At 35.0% G+C, this 14,891-nt stretch overlaps 1 protein-coding gene across 1 annotated transcript in view; it reads right to left on the bottom strand.

The window, feature by feature from the left end:
- Nucleotides 1-14,891, bottom strand: part of GRIK2 (glutamate ionotropic receptor kainate type subunit 2) — a 406,229-nt gene that overhangs the window by 267,085 nt on the left and 124,253 nt on the right. The window contains exons 2-3 of the mRNA XM_009649067.2: nucleotides 6,198-6,365; nucleotides 1,965-2,222 (exon numbers count right to left, since the gene is read on the bottom strand). Of these exons, the coding sequence (XP_009647362.1) occupies nucleotides 1,965-2,222; nucleotides 6,198-6,365 (426 nt within the window). The remainder of the gene's footprint in view (nucleotides 1-1,964; nucleotides 2,223-6,197; nucleotides 6,366-14,891) is intronic.

The raw sequence follows: 14,891 nt of genomic DNA, 5'->3' as shown, positions 1-14,891 counted from the left end.
GCTCCAGAAACAAATGTAAATTTAAAGTGAATATTTCCTGAAATAATTCTTTATGTTTTTTAAATAAACTGAACACCTGAATCTCCTCATTCATTGTAAAATTTATTTAAAATTTCTTTAAGAAGAGCTCACGTTCTTTTTTTTTCTCTTAAATGTTTACAGTAGTCACAGGTAGATCAAGTAGATCACAACATACACAGAAAAACTTCTTTTCTGTATTCATTCCTATTTCTACTTACATCTTGACTTCAAAACATCCTTTGTGAAAAGATCAGATGGCTGTTAACGACATACCTCTTTCAGAAAACATGGAGCTAAGACAGAACATTAAACATGAAATATTTCTTTGGGTTAATTTTTCTGGGGGGGAGGGGGGAATTACTACAAAATATTGAGCAAAGCAGTTTCAAAGTCTTAAAACATATGACTTTTCTAAATAAAAGGGCCTGTTTTAAAAGGTAACCTGTTTATTTTAAAGATACTCTCCAAACAATTTAAATCAAAGTGAAATATTTCCAATTTATGTAAACCTAAGCCCATAATTGTTTCACTGAACCACAAATTACTTTTTCAATCATCGTATGATTGAAATCTGAGGCTTTTTTCACTTCCTGTCCTATTTCAGAACAATAATGCAAAAAAAAAAAAGAAAAAGAAAAAACCATTGATAAACAAGCTACTTATTTCTTGCCTTAAGTCTGTAAATCTAAACGTGAAATCAGAAGTCTGATTATCTTAGCCTTTTGGTGACACCAGCCAACAAACTTTCAGGGAGGCAGCCTCTCAACTTCACTGACTTGTTTGGTTTGGGGTTTTTTAAAGGCATGAAGAAAATAATGTTACAAATCATTTTATGCACTGCCATCTCTGTTCCCTTCTCGCCTTCTCATAGCCAGACACACATCTTATTTGAACCTAATTAAATAGTAAGCAGGCAGTCTCTCTTGCTGTAACTGTTTATCCAGCAGAGTTAGTAGTCACTACAGGTCGCCTCACATGTAACACATTGTTTCTTAGTCTCACTTTTTTATTTCAGATTTAGATAGATAGTAGCATTATCTAACAAGGGTATCAACAATCTTCCAGTTCACTGACCCATGAGAAGAGTTTGAGGCTCACCAGGCTCTTTTCTTGCCAATGACAGTTCAACCAGCATAGAAGAAGTTAGCAACATTGCCAAGATTAAATACACCTCGTTTGGCTAAGTACCTTCCTCGTATCTTCCATTACAGTCAGATTTTCCTCTTACTAAGGTCTTAGTTCTAACTGCCACTAGACAGACTCAAATCAACCTTTAGACTTTAAAGCATTTTTCAAAGATGTCACTGTCAAGGCAAAACAGAAGGGCAAAACAAACTTTAGGGTGAGGTACGAGAAAGGTAGCAAACGTATATTTCTGCTGGAAAGTCAGGAGTTCACTTTTAACTCATGTAACTCATCTGAAAAACAAGGCTCCAAACTTCCTTTGGTTTCAATTCCTAGCAGTTAAAACCAGGGCTCCCTTCTGCAATTCTCTCTGAAAAAGCAGGTGCTGAAACTCCAGACAAATATGGCACTGTTTTCTAACTTAACTAGTGTCAGAACAGTGCTGGAATTTAGGTCTTCTACTTCACTGGGCATACTATTAGAAAGTTAGCATATTTTTCTCCAAAACTTAAGTCTTAAATAAAATCAAAAGACACAGCTGTTAGCAACTGTGAAGACATCGCAGACAACACAGATAGAACATGCCTGATTTATTGAAAACTGTGAGCTCAAACACACAGAATTCAGCAACTGAAGCATGCTTACGAGAATACTTATGCTAATAAATCCACATTATTTGTTATGCACTACCTTGCCAATTGAATTTCTTGTGATTTACTTAAGTTTCCCTAAATTGAGATATATGAGTAGTGACACCCCTCCTCCCTCTCTTTGTACATGTGAATATATCTGTACATAGTCTAATGCTTTAGCCTTACCAGTGCTGTCATCATAAACAACAGTAACTGTTTTCCACTTGAAGAACTGCACAAGGTCAAGGATGGCACGGCTGAGTGAAGAGAAATCTGGATAGAGGCTGACATAGAAGGAGTCCTTGTTGTCTGACACCTGATGTTTCCAGCGGGTCTGGATGTGTGGAACACCCAAAGCGTTGCAGATGGATTGCACAGCATTAGCTGAGGAGCTATGGGATGGTCCGAAGATGGCAGCCACCCCAAGGGACAGCTGATCGCAGGCTGAAGAGGAGACAGAAGTCTGTCAATGATGAGAGGAAAGAAGGCAGTGTGCCAGAAGGTATTGCACAATTCATATTAAACAAAAGGCACAGCATGAAATATAACTTTATTGCTGACAGAGCTCCCTCCCTGTGTAACACTTTCACTTACACAGATTTCAAATTCAGAATACATTTATAAGATTTCACTATAAGCTGATGAATAGCAACACTTAACATTGAAATAGCACTCAGCTATGTTTAATAAACACTTCTGTCAGTGGAAGTCACAAAGGCCAGCAATTGTGTATCTTTTAAAAAGTACTGACAAGAGAAGAGATTTATGATCAGGTGCATCTTGCATTTGGAAAAGGGACATATGAGACAGTATTCTAACCTAGGCTGTTTAAGTGTTAACTTCTTCCTCAATCAATCAACACTATTTCTACTAAGATCCTAATTACTCAGAAATTTTACATGTTAAGTAGATTCTGGTTAAGTATCAGGCAAGTGATTAAATTCATTGAAATGGATGTTTGAATTTCTGTATCTGAAAAGTAGGCATGTTGACTAGCAAAATCTAAAGGTCAACATTTTCCCTAAAATAAAATCAAATTGCTATCTGCTAATGGAAAATCATCAGTGTCCTTTCTTAAACACTGGAAATACTCAGTTTTGCTACACCTATGTTTGTAGATGAAACCATCCCTCAGAGTCACTGACACAATACTGCTGCATTCAAGGGTCTTATCTCTCCTCTTTCAAATATAGGGTGGCCCGACCTATACTGTGCATTAGCAGTCTCTGGTTTGTATTACCTCACACAGTACACTCCAGTATCTTGTAGAATATTAGTTGGGACATGCCAAAAGGAAGGCAGGAAAATTAGTCAATACTGCAGACCAGTGTTTCAGCCCATTCCCTGCTCCTGTTTAGATCACTACCATAGACATATAAACTTTATGAGCATGCAGTTTTGAAAAACAACAGATTCTATCTTCTAAAAAAACATCCTATTTGGTAGATAGAAGTAATGAAAACTATCTCTCAAAACCAATCTAGATGCAAGTATTTGTATGAGATTTGTTTAATTAATATTGTTACTCCACCATCAATGTTCCTGACAGCTGAGGAAAGAAGCAGTAGAAACACATCTTGTGTTACTTTTCTCAGCAAGTCAAAATTAATTGTTTTATTGTGCACATCCTTTTCAACATGATGAAAATATTGCTAAGTCTTTCAAGTGCATTCCAGAAACTATGCTGGCACACCTTTTTATTACTGCAGAGCACCAGTGGTTTAAATGAACTTCTCATAGACACACAGGATCTCCAACACATTTCTAAGCATCGGATCAGGGCCTAAATGACTAGCTTGATAAAAAAACATTTATGCTAATATTGCCCTTCCTAAGAGTAATCAACAAGCTTTATGCAAATGTCAGTAAATGGGATCACTAACAACAGCAATAGCTACCAGATGGCTTTTCAATGGGCTTTTTTTTTTCCTGTTTCTGAGATTTGAATAATGCAATGCTTTCACACGTGATTTAATATGGCACAGGCTCTATCAGATGCATACCAATTTTTCTAGTGCATTGAGGGATATTTTGTTTGCATTTACATTATTCTTCACTGAAACAGTATCTTCTGTCATCTTGCCTTCAGGTTACTCTTTCATATAGTACCTTTAAAAACCCATTAATATTTCATCTATATTCAACTTCAAAAGTGTGTGTTTATTAAGAGGTCTAAACAGGCTATTTTTGATGCAGTGCCTGCCTGCTCACTAATGGACATAATCATGAACCACAAAATGAGTCAAATGCTTAAACCTCATTGTTAAAACTCTGCTTTGGAGCCATCATAATAAAATGAACCATTTTATGTTAACCTTTAGCCTTTGAGTCTGAACTAAAGCACCTGTCAGCACAAATGTAGTTGGCTGTATTGTGAATTGATGAAGCAAAAAGCTATTAGCACTGGAAGATTTCATAGATTTTGATAGAGCCTGACCAGTTACAAGTAAAGAGTTGCATTCTCATCCAAGATGCAAGTGGGAACAATGAATATATACAATCTATTTAATATATCCAATCAATGGCATGTTGCCACTCTAACTTTAGCTATTATAGTCTACCAAGAATTAGAAATACAACATTACGGGTTAGCTTGCACATTCAAATAAACCCCAAGTAAGGGCTAAAAGTAGTTGCATTGTCTCAGGAAACGCTTAAAGAATTAAAGATCGCAGAACAAATTTCTCTGCTCCCTATACCCTCCCTCAGGAATGGAGAGAAACTGTCCCATTAAATTTCACAGGACAGCACGTGCTGGAGTCAGGAAGCAGCTGAATTTGGAAAATGAGGAGGAAAGGAGAAAGAAGGGGACAGAATTAAGGATCAGTCCATTTATTCACTGTTGGATGAGAAGGAAAGGAAAGAGTAGTCTCTCTCAGAATCTGCTTTAATCCATCATCCAAAACACAAGAATAACAGAAATACTTTGTTAAAAGCGTTGTTTGCCTTTCTTCTTCCACACACTCTCCTCAGCAAAGAAACCATCTTGCTAGGTATAAATATTTAACCCATCATATTTTTCATAAATGAAAGCATCCTACAATGACCAAACTGTGTGTATTTCTGTACAAATACAGATACTGCTTATTTTCATACCTAACAACAGCTTATATTAGAATTGCTTATTTAACAAATAAACAGTTAAAACAGATTAGCAAGATTAACTCTGTATGTTACAGCAAAAAAGAAAAAAATTCTCATAATTTTTAAACTAATTTTTTAATCAGTATTATATTCCACTTTTAAGATGTACTTCAGGTACTTTCATTCTGACACAGCAGCTTTTCCCTATGTAACATTTCTAATGTGGTAGAAAAAGGTTTTATTCATATTAGCCCACTATAACACCAGAAATCCCTTACTGTGTAAATCTTTCAGTCTTCAACACTTGGGAGTGACATATTGAGACCAGATCACTTGGCAGATTTAGGCTAAAAACCTGTCATAAGAAATACAGGTTGACCTCTGATTCTTTTACCCTTCTTATTTTAAGGATAACACTCATATGAAATTGGCTCTTCAATTTATAAAAAAAAAAATATTTTTAAAAAATATGTAATACAGTGCAAAATTCAATACTGAGTACTGACACCAGGTTTTGTATTTTCTCCTATAAATATATACTGAACTTGTTGGGGTTTGTACTTTCTAAGATATGGCAATGATGCAGTACAACCTGCATTCATTGTCATAGACTTGAATGTAAAGCATGTAAAGCATTCTGAAAAATTCAATTTGTGTGATAATTAAAGATTTGAAAATTTAGGAAAAATGTTCAAAACTATTTTCAACTTTTTTCTTTAAACAAATCATTTCTAGTTAGGAGAAAACTGTTGAACTCAGGCCTAGACATTTACCTGATAGCAATATTCTTAAACACAGCCTTAATATCTAGGCTTACTTTTACACCTTGTTGACATAAGATGCATAGAATACAACTACTTGTTCCCCTTTGAGGCTCATACCTGATTAACTATGAGACATTCATATCCTAAAGGTATTTATGGAGATAAAGTGACTGAATGCTTAAAATTGAATTGGAAACTTCTTCCATGTTCACTAGAATAAGGGCACTTTGCATTTTCCAGGAGAAAGTCTGGAGATAGTGTTTTCTCACTCCAAAGGAGCCGGTCTCAAAAACACCCTTGTCACAAAGCTCAGAAATATTTGTTTCAGATTTTTAAATATTTAAGAGATAGCTTTTAGGTGGGGCAGCAAGTGCAAAGGTGACAATGTAATTTTCAAGCAGTTACCTTAACAGCCTTCAAGGGGTGGTCTTTAAAGAAGTTCTTTGATGTCAGACACAAACTTGTACAATCTCATTGCATATGGCTTTATTGGACAGACACTTTATCAGGTAGGTAAATGAAGTAAGTCTTAGTTGCTCATTAAAATAAAATTAAATATGCAAAAGGTTACCTTTTTTGGATGCTTCAAAACTATCATAGAGATTTATTTTTTGTGTGTCGTATGTTAACGTGGTGTTTGGCAGAAGAGTTCTGTTTCTGTTGATTGTGTTCACAGCAAATCTGAAGGCTAATTCCTCTGCTCCCATTGGACCAGATTCCACACACTCAAAAATGCCTCCTGGTAGTGGGAGAAAGAAGAAAGAAAAAACCAAACCACTAGTAAGCCAAAATGGAATACAAAAACATCTGTAATTACCAGTTTGAGAAAAGATTCGTCATCCTGAAATTCTTATCTTAATAAACCTGATACAATGCAACTCACGAAATCATCTCATGATTTTGGTGAGGTTTGGGTCAAACCATAAATAACCCAGCAATAAATCAAACTTACCTTAAAGAAAACCCATTTGTATTTTTTTCTTTCCATACAACATTCATTTTACTATTGTGAATAAAAAGTGTGGCAATATAAACTAACTACACTATTTGGAAGCAAAATAGCAGAGGCATGAAGAATATGTAATTGTTATTTTACATAGCTAAACTTCAAATGATTACATTTACCTCTTCCAGATCAACCACTGCATATGTGTGTGTGGCAGAGGGGAGGGAGATTTTTGGATTCTTGTTTTCAGCTGTTCTAAACTTCTGATATAGCTATAATGAACTGGAGGGTTCACTGGAAATGCAACATATAAAGGAGCATGGAACTGGGATGCCCCAAACTGCCTCCGGAAATTAAGATGTATACATATTTTAGCATGACCGTGTGCCTGAAGTGGTAAATATGTTGAGCAAAGGGTTCAAATTTTGCTCTTTTGCACTGAGCGACATGTAAATGCTAACCTCATTCTCAGCAAATACAGGAATCTAAGAAACTACATCCCGCATAAGCTCTATCATGCAATGAAAGCATTTCCAAAGCACACTGATGGAGTAAGACATGCCTCAAATGACAGGCAATTTCTAGAATGCTTCTGAGCCAGCCTTAGTCTTAAATGAAACAAATAAGTTTGTGAAATGGTGCTGTGATTCAGCTGTTCTTTTCTCATTTATGAGATATCATTGCCCATGAAATGTAAATTTATACATACTTTGGGATAACATCATTTATTCTTGGGTCTGGAAAGGCCAAGGATACAGTGACAATCAAATTAATTTGAAGATATGTCCATACTGTTGTGACATAGAATACCTCAGAAAAATTATCAGCATCCATACGGTCTCTTCAGTCTTCATGTTAAAAGCATCTAACAGTACTAATGGACAGCCAATGACCATCACCTAAGGATCACTAATTACAAGCTAGGCATTGTATCTGTGAAAGAAACATTTCACATTTGCTTTCTCCTAGCTTGTGCTTATTAATTTCCAAAGTACCTGGCCTTGTATCATCTAAAAAAATTTATTCAACGCTCCACTACCTTCTCAGCAAGAAGCTCTCAGAATCTGAATGTACAGAAACTGAGTCACTGAACTTCACAAATTACAGTCAGGTTGTAAATAAACTTATTGAGCAGCCAAGTAGATAAATAACGGCTTTTCTTTTTCACTTTTGCAAACCTCCTACCTCTTCCAACCTGTTTCTCACTACAGGATGGAGGTGTTAACTTTTTTCCTGCAGATAAGCCCTTAAATTCCTGGTGAGAGCCCTAGGGGCAGATGCTCAAATATTAATTTAAAAGCACAAGCACTAACCACTGAGATGAGATGTGTCTAATAATTATTTAAACATTAGTAATTTAAAACTGAGAAATGAGACGCTGATGGGAGAGGCAGAAACTTAAGAAAAATTTAGATAGCTGGGGAAATGATCCAAAGTCTTTGAGCATAGTATGCGTATATAATCAGTAACCAATATTAACAATAGTTCACAAGCTAAAGCAGAAGAAACTTAGATGACATTCAGGTAAATATAGGTCTAGTACACTTTACACCTGAAAAAAATACTGTTTATTTGTACAATAATGTAATATTAACATGAAAGACAACCTACCGCTTTTGAAATTAATGAAGCGTTCTGTTCAGGAAAGCATAGTCTGATAGACAAGACTTTGTGCTGCTTCAGACTTAAGCATCTAAACATTACAAATCAAACTGTGACACAGAGGAATCCTAGTTTGATTTGGGGAAAATATTTAAAAATTGCTGTAGAAAGCTAAGAATTGGTGAATAAATGATAAGTACAGATATCAGGAGAAAAGAAAAATAAAAAGATGTTTCCATGAACATAATGAAAATTAAGATAGATTTTATAGGCTTTTCTAAGACATCTGGAAAGCGGTTATTCCAATGTATTTGAATAAACCAGTATCACACAAACAGTTATTAAAAAAAAATTATATCCTAAGTTACAATGGATTCATAAAAAGAAATAAGCATTACAAAATCTCTTTCTTCTCCCTGAAATTTTTACATTGAAAGATTTCTTCTTTCATTTCGATGTGTCTGAAGTTCAGTACAATCTTCCCTCTTTATTCCATTATTTTTCATTCTGGTCATTTCTAAATTCTTGAGATGGGGAATTCCTTGTCAAAAATGCAGCCACTACTCTTACCATAAGATAAAATAAGAATAAAAATGGTTTTTAACCTTTCATATGTGGGTAATTCCTAATGGTAGTGACAGTCCATCACACAGTAAGACAATTTTATGAAGATGACAGTCTCTATCTCCTGTGAATGGCAACATGAAATTTCCCACATGCACCATTCAGTGGCTTCCCCTCTCACTCATGCAGTTGGTCCCTGTGATAAATGTACCCCCTGCAAAGCTGGCAGCATATGGTCTGTCTGCCTCAGGGCAGATTTTCATTCCAAAGGAAAACAGAGGTAGAATAACCTGTTTCTGTTGTCCTATGATTAGGATATTTTGTAAGAAGGAAGGAAAACCTAGCTTCTGCTTCCTAATCCTGAATATTTTTACATTTTACACTAGATAGACACTGAATTAAAAATAAGAACCCCAGAGGAATATATATTAGACCATATATTTGCAGTTTCCTAGCAGTTTTCTAACCTATAAGATGTCAAACTTCCACTAGGCTCCAATCATTCAGTTTTATGCTACTTCTGTATCTGTCTCCTCAAGCAGCAGGAGAGAAACTTCCCAGAATCAAAGATTTCGGATGCTGGCAGGTGTAGGTTCATCTTAACCTTCACACTAAGAAGCGACTCAAATCAACAGGTTCTCAAAGTGCAACATGTCCGACTAACATGCAAAATGGCTGAAAATGCTAGGCTCCGCTACAGTGAATAACAGCTGCTGGCTTTGGCCAACCTCATACTGCCCACAGGGCACCACCATTTTTTAATTGAACTTCTAAGCAGTTTAAATTGAACTCACACACCAAGCAGAGCAGGAGCTTAGGCAGACGCATCTGCGTTCTATATATCTGAATATAGTCACAAAACAGCTCCGCATTGTCCAGATGAGAGCGCTTTTACGGTGCATGGAAGTCTATGCTCCAAATATTTCCAGGACATTCGAAGGCACATAAGTGAGTTCAGACATTGGCAGGAATGGGAAGTTTTAAATGGTGCTTTCTCCAATGCTGCATCAGATGCAAGTAGGAACTTATTTGGTAACTTTAAACTGCCTTGGCCTTAACTGTTATATTCCTATATTTGTTACTGAATATGTAGATAATAGCAAAAAAATACTTTGAGTGTTTTTAAAGAAAATATTGTGTAAATCCACTGGCTTGATACTAGGAGACAAACCACAAAATACACTGCATTTTTTTTGTAAAGGAAATTAAATGGAAAGGAAATTAATAAAAAGGATTGGCTTTTCCCTTCAGGTATAGTCAATTATAAAGGCATAGTGGTTTCCAGAAGCTGTTATAGCGTACTGAGTCATGTTGTTCCCTCCCCAAGCAGGCTGTTCTTCTCTACTGTTGTACCTTGTATTCAGGATAGCCTTATTAATAATCAAATTGAGGAATGCACTGCATGCTCTCAGATAAGCAGGCAGAAGAGTCATAAATCTTGTCATTGATATGTGGACAAGCAGCCAAGCCAATGCCTATCGCTGTCTAACAGCTTGAAAAATGCAGGTGTTGGGGTTGGTTGTCTTTTTAACACAGCTTGTAGATCTGTAATAGGCAGAAACACCAGTTCTCATATATAACCAGCAGCATATCCTAGAGGAGATGGCTGAATTTTTACTGGTACCTCAAAACAGAGACAGAAAACTTAAAAGCAGTAGTAAAATATGTATTTAATGCTTAGCTTGCTTTAATGGTCTCATATATGACTTCTTCATTTACAGTGTTAATGATATGGCAGTTGATCTCTGCCCTGTAACAATAACTCTAGGGAATATGGCATCACGTAGCTACAGCTCAATCTGTAGCTCATGAAGTTTTATTGACTGTGTACAGCAGGTGACTGCCGAACGCTTCAACTTTGTACTGTCACGATAACCACTTAGCAAAAGCTCAGTAGATTTTAGCAGTGATCACCACCTGAAGAATCATAGTGATGACATAGGTTTAAGACAGGCTAGTCCAAGCCAAAGTATACAAGAGCAATTGTAAAACAATCTTTAAACACTATTCTTTTGCGGTGACATCCAGGATAATTCAGATATCCTATTCATCTTGATATATTAGAACTGCTTTTACTGAACCTGAAATCTACTAGGATTTTTCATCACAGTTGTCACTACTGAATAAATATTTATACGACCACATTCTTTTACCATAAACAGTAGGGAAAATCCAGTCATCAGTGTGATACTGATGCAGTAACAGTTTCTTCAGAAACAGAAGCTGTTGGAAATAAATTATAGTAGTACTTTATCAAAAAGGACAATATATAGTGTCTAAAATAGTATGATTAATGTAGGTGTCATTATTATTTTCCAAGGAAAAAGAAAATCTGAAATAGTTTTTACAACATTTATATGAGTCAAAAAGATTTCTTTCAAAATTGTTCAAATGAAAAAGTCTGCATTTTCCACCAAAAAACACTGAAGAATTGCCATTTTTAGTTCACAAGCCACCTTGTTTTTCTCCAGTTTTCAAATCATTTTCTCAAACACAAAATGCAGAGGAAAAAGAATAAGTCAGCTTGCTACACATCTTAGCAAAAATTACCAAAAATTTTGGTCCTGCTCTTAACTACCTAATTTCACCAACAGGATAACCATTTGAATGATTCAACTCTCCGTTTCTATCCCAGAGATGGATCTTAGATATTTTTCCCCCCACTTTGGGGCTCACTATCATCTTGTGTGTTTGGCACTGTTATCACTGTGTAATATCAACGTACAAAAGTACTTAACTACACAAAATCACTAGATGAATACAAGTGCCAGAACAAGTTATTCGTAAATCTCTCCTCTTACAGAACTTTTGAAACAGATGCATGCTATAAAACCTAAACTACTGCTACCTAATTTTTTTCTAATATCAAAACAAGTTGATAAAGATCTCACACAAACACATACTATTTTTTAATAGCTATAATTTTTTTAATATTATAGCCATATTATCATTAGGCACAAATCTGCACAAATTTACTGACATCTATGAAGAAGGTCTTTATTAATACATTATAAAAAAAGTAACATCAGTCACTTTGTGGCATAAGCACCATTTTTTTAATGATACAGTAACTTTTAAAATAGAATAATGTAAACCCATATCTTAAGTTATATTAAAAAGGTGACTGAGAGCCTGGAAAAAATTTGCTTTTAAGAGCAATTTGTCTTGCCCAGTAACATTTCTTTCCCATCATTTTCCTTTAAAAACATATAAATATATTTAAATACTACTAATAAATTTATATGAAGTTATATAGGAATTAAATTATTTTATTTCTTCTTCATCACCTCAGAACAATGCTTTAAATATAAGATAACTGTGATGCCCAGATCTAATCCTGATGTGACAAATAGAAATCTCTTATTCTGGCTGGTCATTTCCCGCTCAGAAAACATGAACTCTCAGATAGACTTTGTTTAATTAACCTGGAAAGATGGGAGAAAGGCGTAACTGGTATCTGTCAACATGGTATCTGTGATAAGCAACTTTTCTAGAAAAGTGTTTCAAGGGAGAATCAAGCAAGTCTATCAGGTATTATACCATTAAAATATATGCTTTGTCTGCTGTGTTCCAATTTTGAAATTGTCCATTTGATAATGAGGGCATTGATTATATAAGGTGGTACAACATGTAGAGAGATAAAAAGTCAAAAGCACATTATTGAGAGTTCAATGGATGCCACTATACTGTCAACATTTCTAGACATGGAAGCAATGGCTTTTTGGAATTGTGAAGGCACTACCGTTCTCCAAACACAGGCATATCCAGAAGGCAGTGAAGAGGTTCACCCCAAAAATCCAATATCACTGATGTGGCGTGGATGATACTGGGAGCAGGAGGCATGGTAGGTGCTGAGCTACAGCAACTGATGAGGGTTGCTGGCGGAAGGCATTTTAGCTCTAATCAAGGATGCTACGGGCTGTACTGATAATCCTGTTTCAGATCCTGTTATGGATTGGAAAGCTACAGAGGTGGTTCAAAGATCTCCATAAAGATTGTTAACTTAGATGTATCTATAAATACAGAACAAAATTATATTTTACCCACTTATTTCTGTCTGGAACAGGATTTAAGAAAATTTCATGCAAGGCATTAAAAGTCAATGAAAAATTTTCTTCTTTACAACCTTTTCCATAAAAGGATGTAGTTTAATTTTTTATATTGATTTAGAATACAGCAGTGTGAATCTGGACTATACCATACTTTTATCATTCCTTTTCAAAATTATATTGAAAGCTTTCTGAATCTCACAACAGGAAGAAGTTTAAAAGGATCACCTGGCATAGAAAACTGATTATTTGACTTTGAAGACCTTTTTTGGTGGATAAGCCACTGTGGGAATAGACAGTACGCTTTGGCATCATGATTTATCCATACCAAGTGTATATAGGGTTTGGAGGAGGGAAGCAGGACCTGGAATTTCTGGGGTTTATTTTCATTGCCACTGATTTCCTGTGCGATCTTGGAAAAGAAGTTTTTTTCTGAAAAATAAATACCTTATCCCAAAACAGATGTAACAAATACCTCAAAGTTGCAATAGAGGCACAATTATCAGAAAATCAGTTACATGTTTTGAAATGAGACATAATTTATGTTAAAGGCATTCATGGAATCAGCGTATGAAGGCATGAGCACAGAGTCCTGCAAAAAAACCCTGGCAACTTTAAGATATGTTTCTTGCCAAAAGGATTTGAATTATCCACATATATAGGACTAATAAAACTATCTATTTTCTGATTGTACAATACATGAGAGGCTAAATATCCAATCAATGTTAGGTTTATCTTATTAATGTTAAATTATATATCAAAACAGAGTTTGTTTTGTTTTTCTTAAATGTGAGGAAATAACCATGGATCTCATTTGAACAAAAGCTTCTGTATCTTATAAAAAGGATTTTTAAAGGTGAGTACCTAAAAATGATAACTATCTATTTAAAATACAATTTTAAAGAATTTGATGCATTCTAACATTTTTAATTCAGATGTGACAAACATCACATGTCAGAACCTTACCTTTCATCAGCACAGTTCCAAATATGCTTTGAAAAGTCATAAATAAAATACTACTAAGAAAATATTACTAGACTTGAGCATGCAGCTTCTGATACCATCTCTGTTTATGAATATTGCTCCTTTCAGTCAGAATATCAATGGAGCATGACTAAAGATGACAGGCAAAATAAGAACACCTAAACACATTCATCTACACAGTTAGAATGTACTATCCGTAAGATTTCTTCCCACTTTAAGGATATATGTTAGCTTCCTCTGACATGCTAAGCAATTTATTGAAGAGTACACTTGATAATTTCAATGCAATAATCACATTCATGTAATATTTAATCTCTAATGACTAACAGTAACAAAAGGAAACAAAATACTAAATGAAATGTGACTACAAAAATAGCCTTGGGAGATTTTGCTAAAAGGTGCTTTTTATTACTTCGGCTAACAAGTTGTTTTAAACTACCTTGAAACAACACACGTTTAATTTCTTTCCTTTTTTTTTCTAAAAAGGCAGACAACATCCAAAGAAAAAGCTTTTCAGTTTCCATGAAGAAATCTTTTTTCTCCAAAACTTCCTTAAAGGAGATAATACACAAATTTAAATGCTTAGGGTTTACATAAATACTTTCACAAGGACTAATGCAGAAGTCTTACACCTGTTAATAGGCTACTTACTGGGCAGTTACAGTCTTCAAACTTTCCTGCATATAGGTCTGAAGATATACAAATCATAGACCATTTCACTTTATTCTAGAAAGAGCCATAAAATATTTTAGAACACTGAAAAACAGTTTCCTAACTGTCTCATACAGACCATAGATAAATGCTAATAATATTGCATTAGGCCAGGATTTTTTCTTTCCATCACTGCTATTCACCCATCTACTCAAACATTGGTTTGTGTCTGGAATCACATTTAGGAAGCCAAACTACACAGACAATGAAGGAAATTTTATCCAGGCTTTCACTTGCTTTTAAAATAAAAGTGGCTTACTCATGAGAAATAAGTAGACATTAAAAAAGTAAATGTATTTGGAACTTAACTCCTGCAATATTGTAAACAAGTCAGGAAAGAACATAGGACTCCAAATCAGATCTTATCATTGTAATTTTTCAAGCAGGACTTAGAAAAGTTGCACACCTA

Source organism: Egretta garzetta, unplaced genomic scaffold (genome assembly GCF_000687185.1).
Source record: "Egretta garzetta isolate BGI_Z169 unplaced genomic scaffold, ASM68718v1 scaffold231, whole genome shotgun sequence".
NCBI lineage: Eukaryota > Metazoa > Chordata > Aves > Pelecaniformes > Ardeidae > Egretta > Egretta garzetta.
This window is presented reverse-complemented; position numbering and strand designations above follow the sequence as displayed.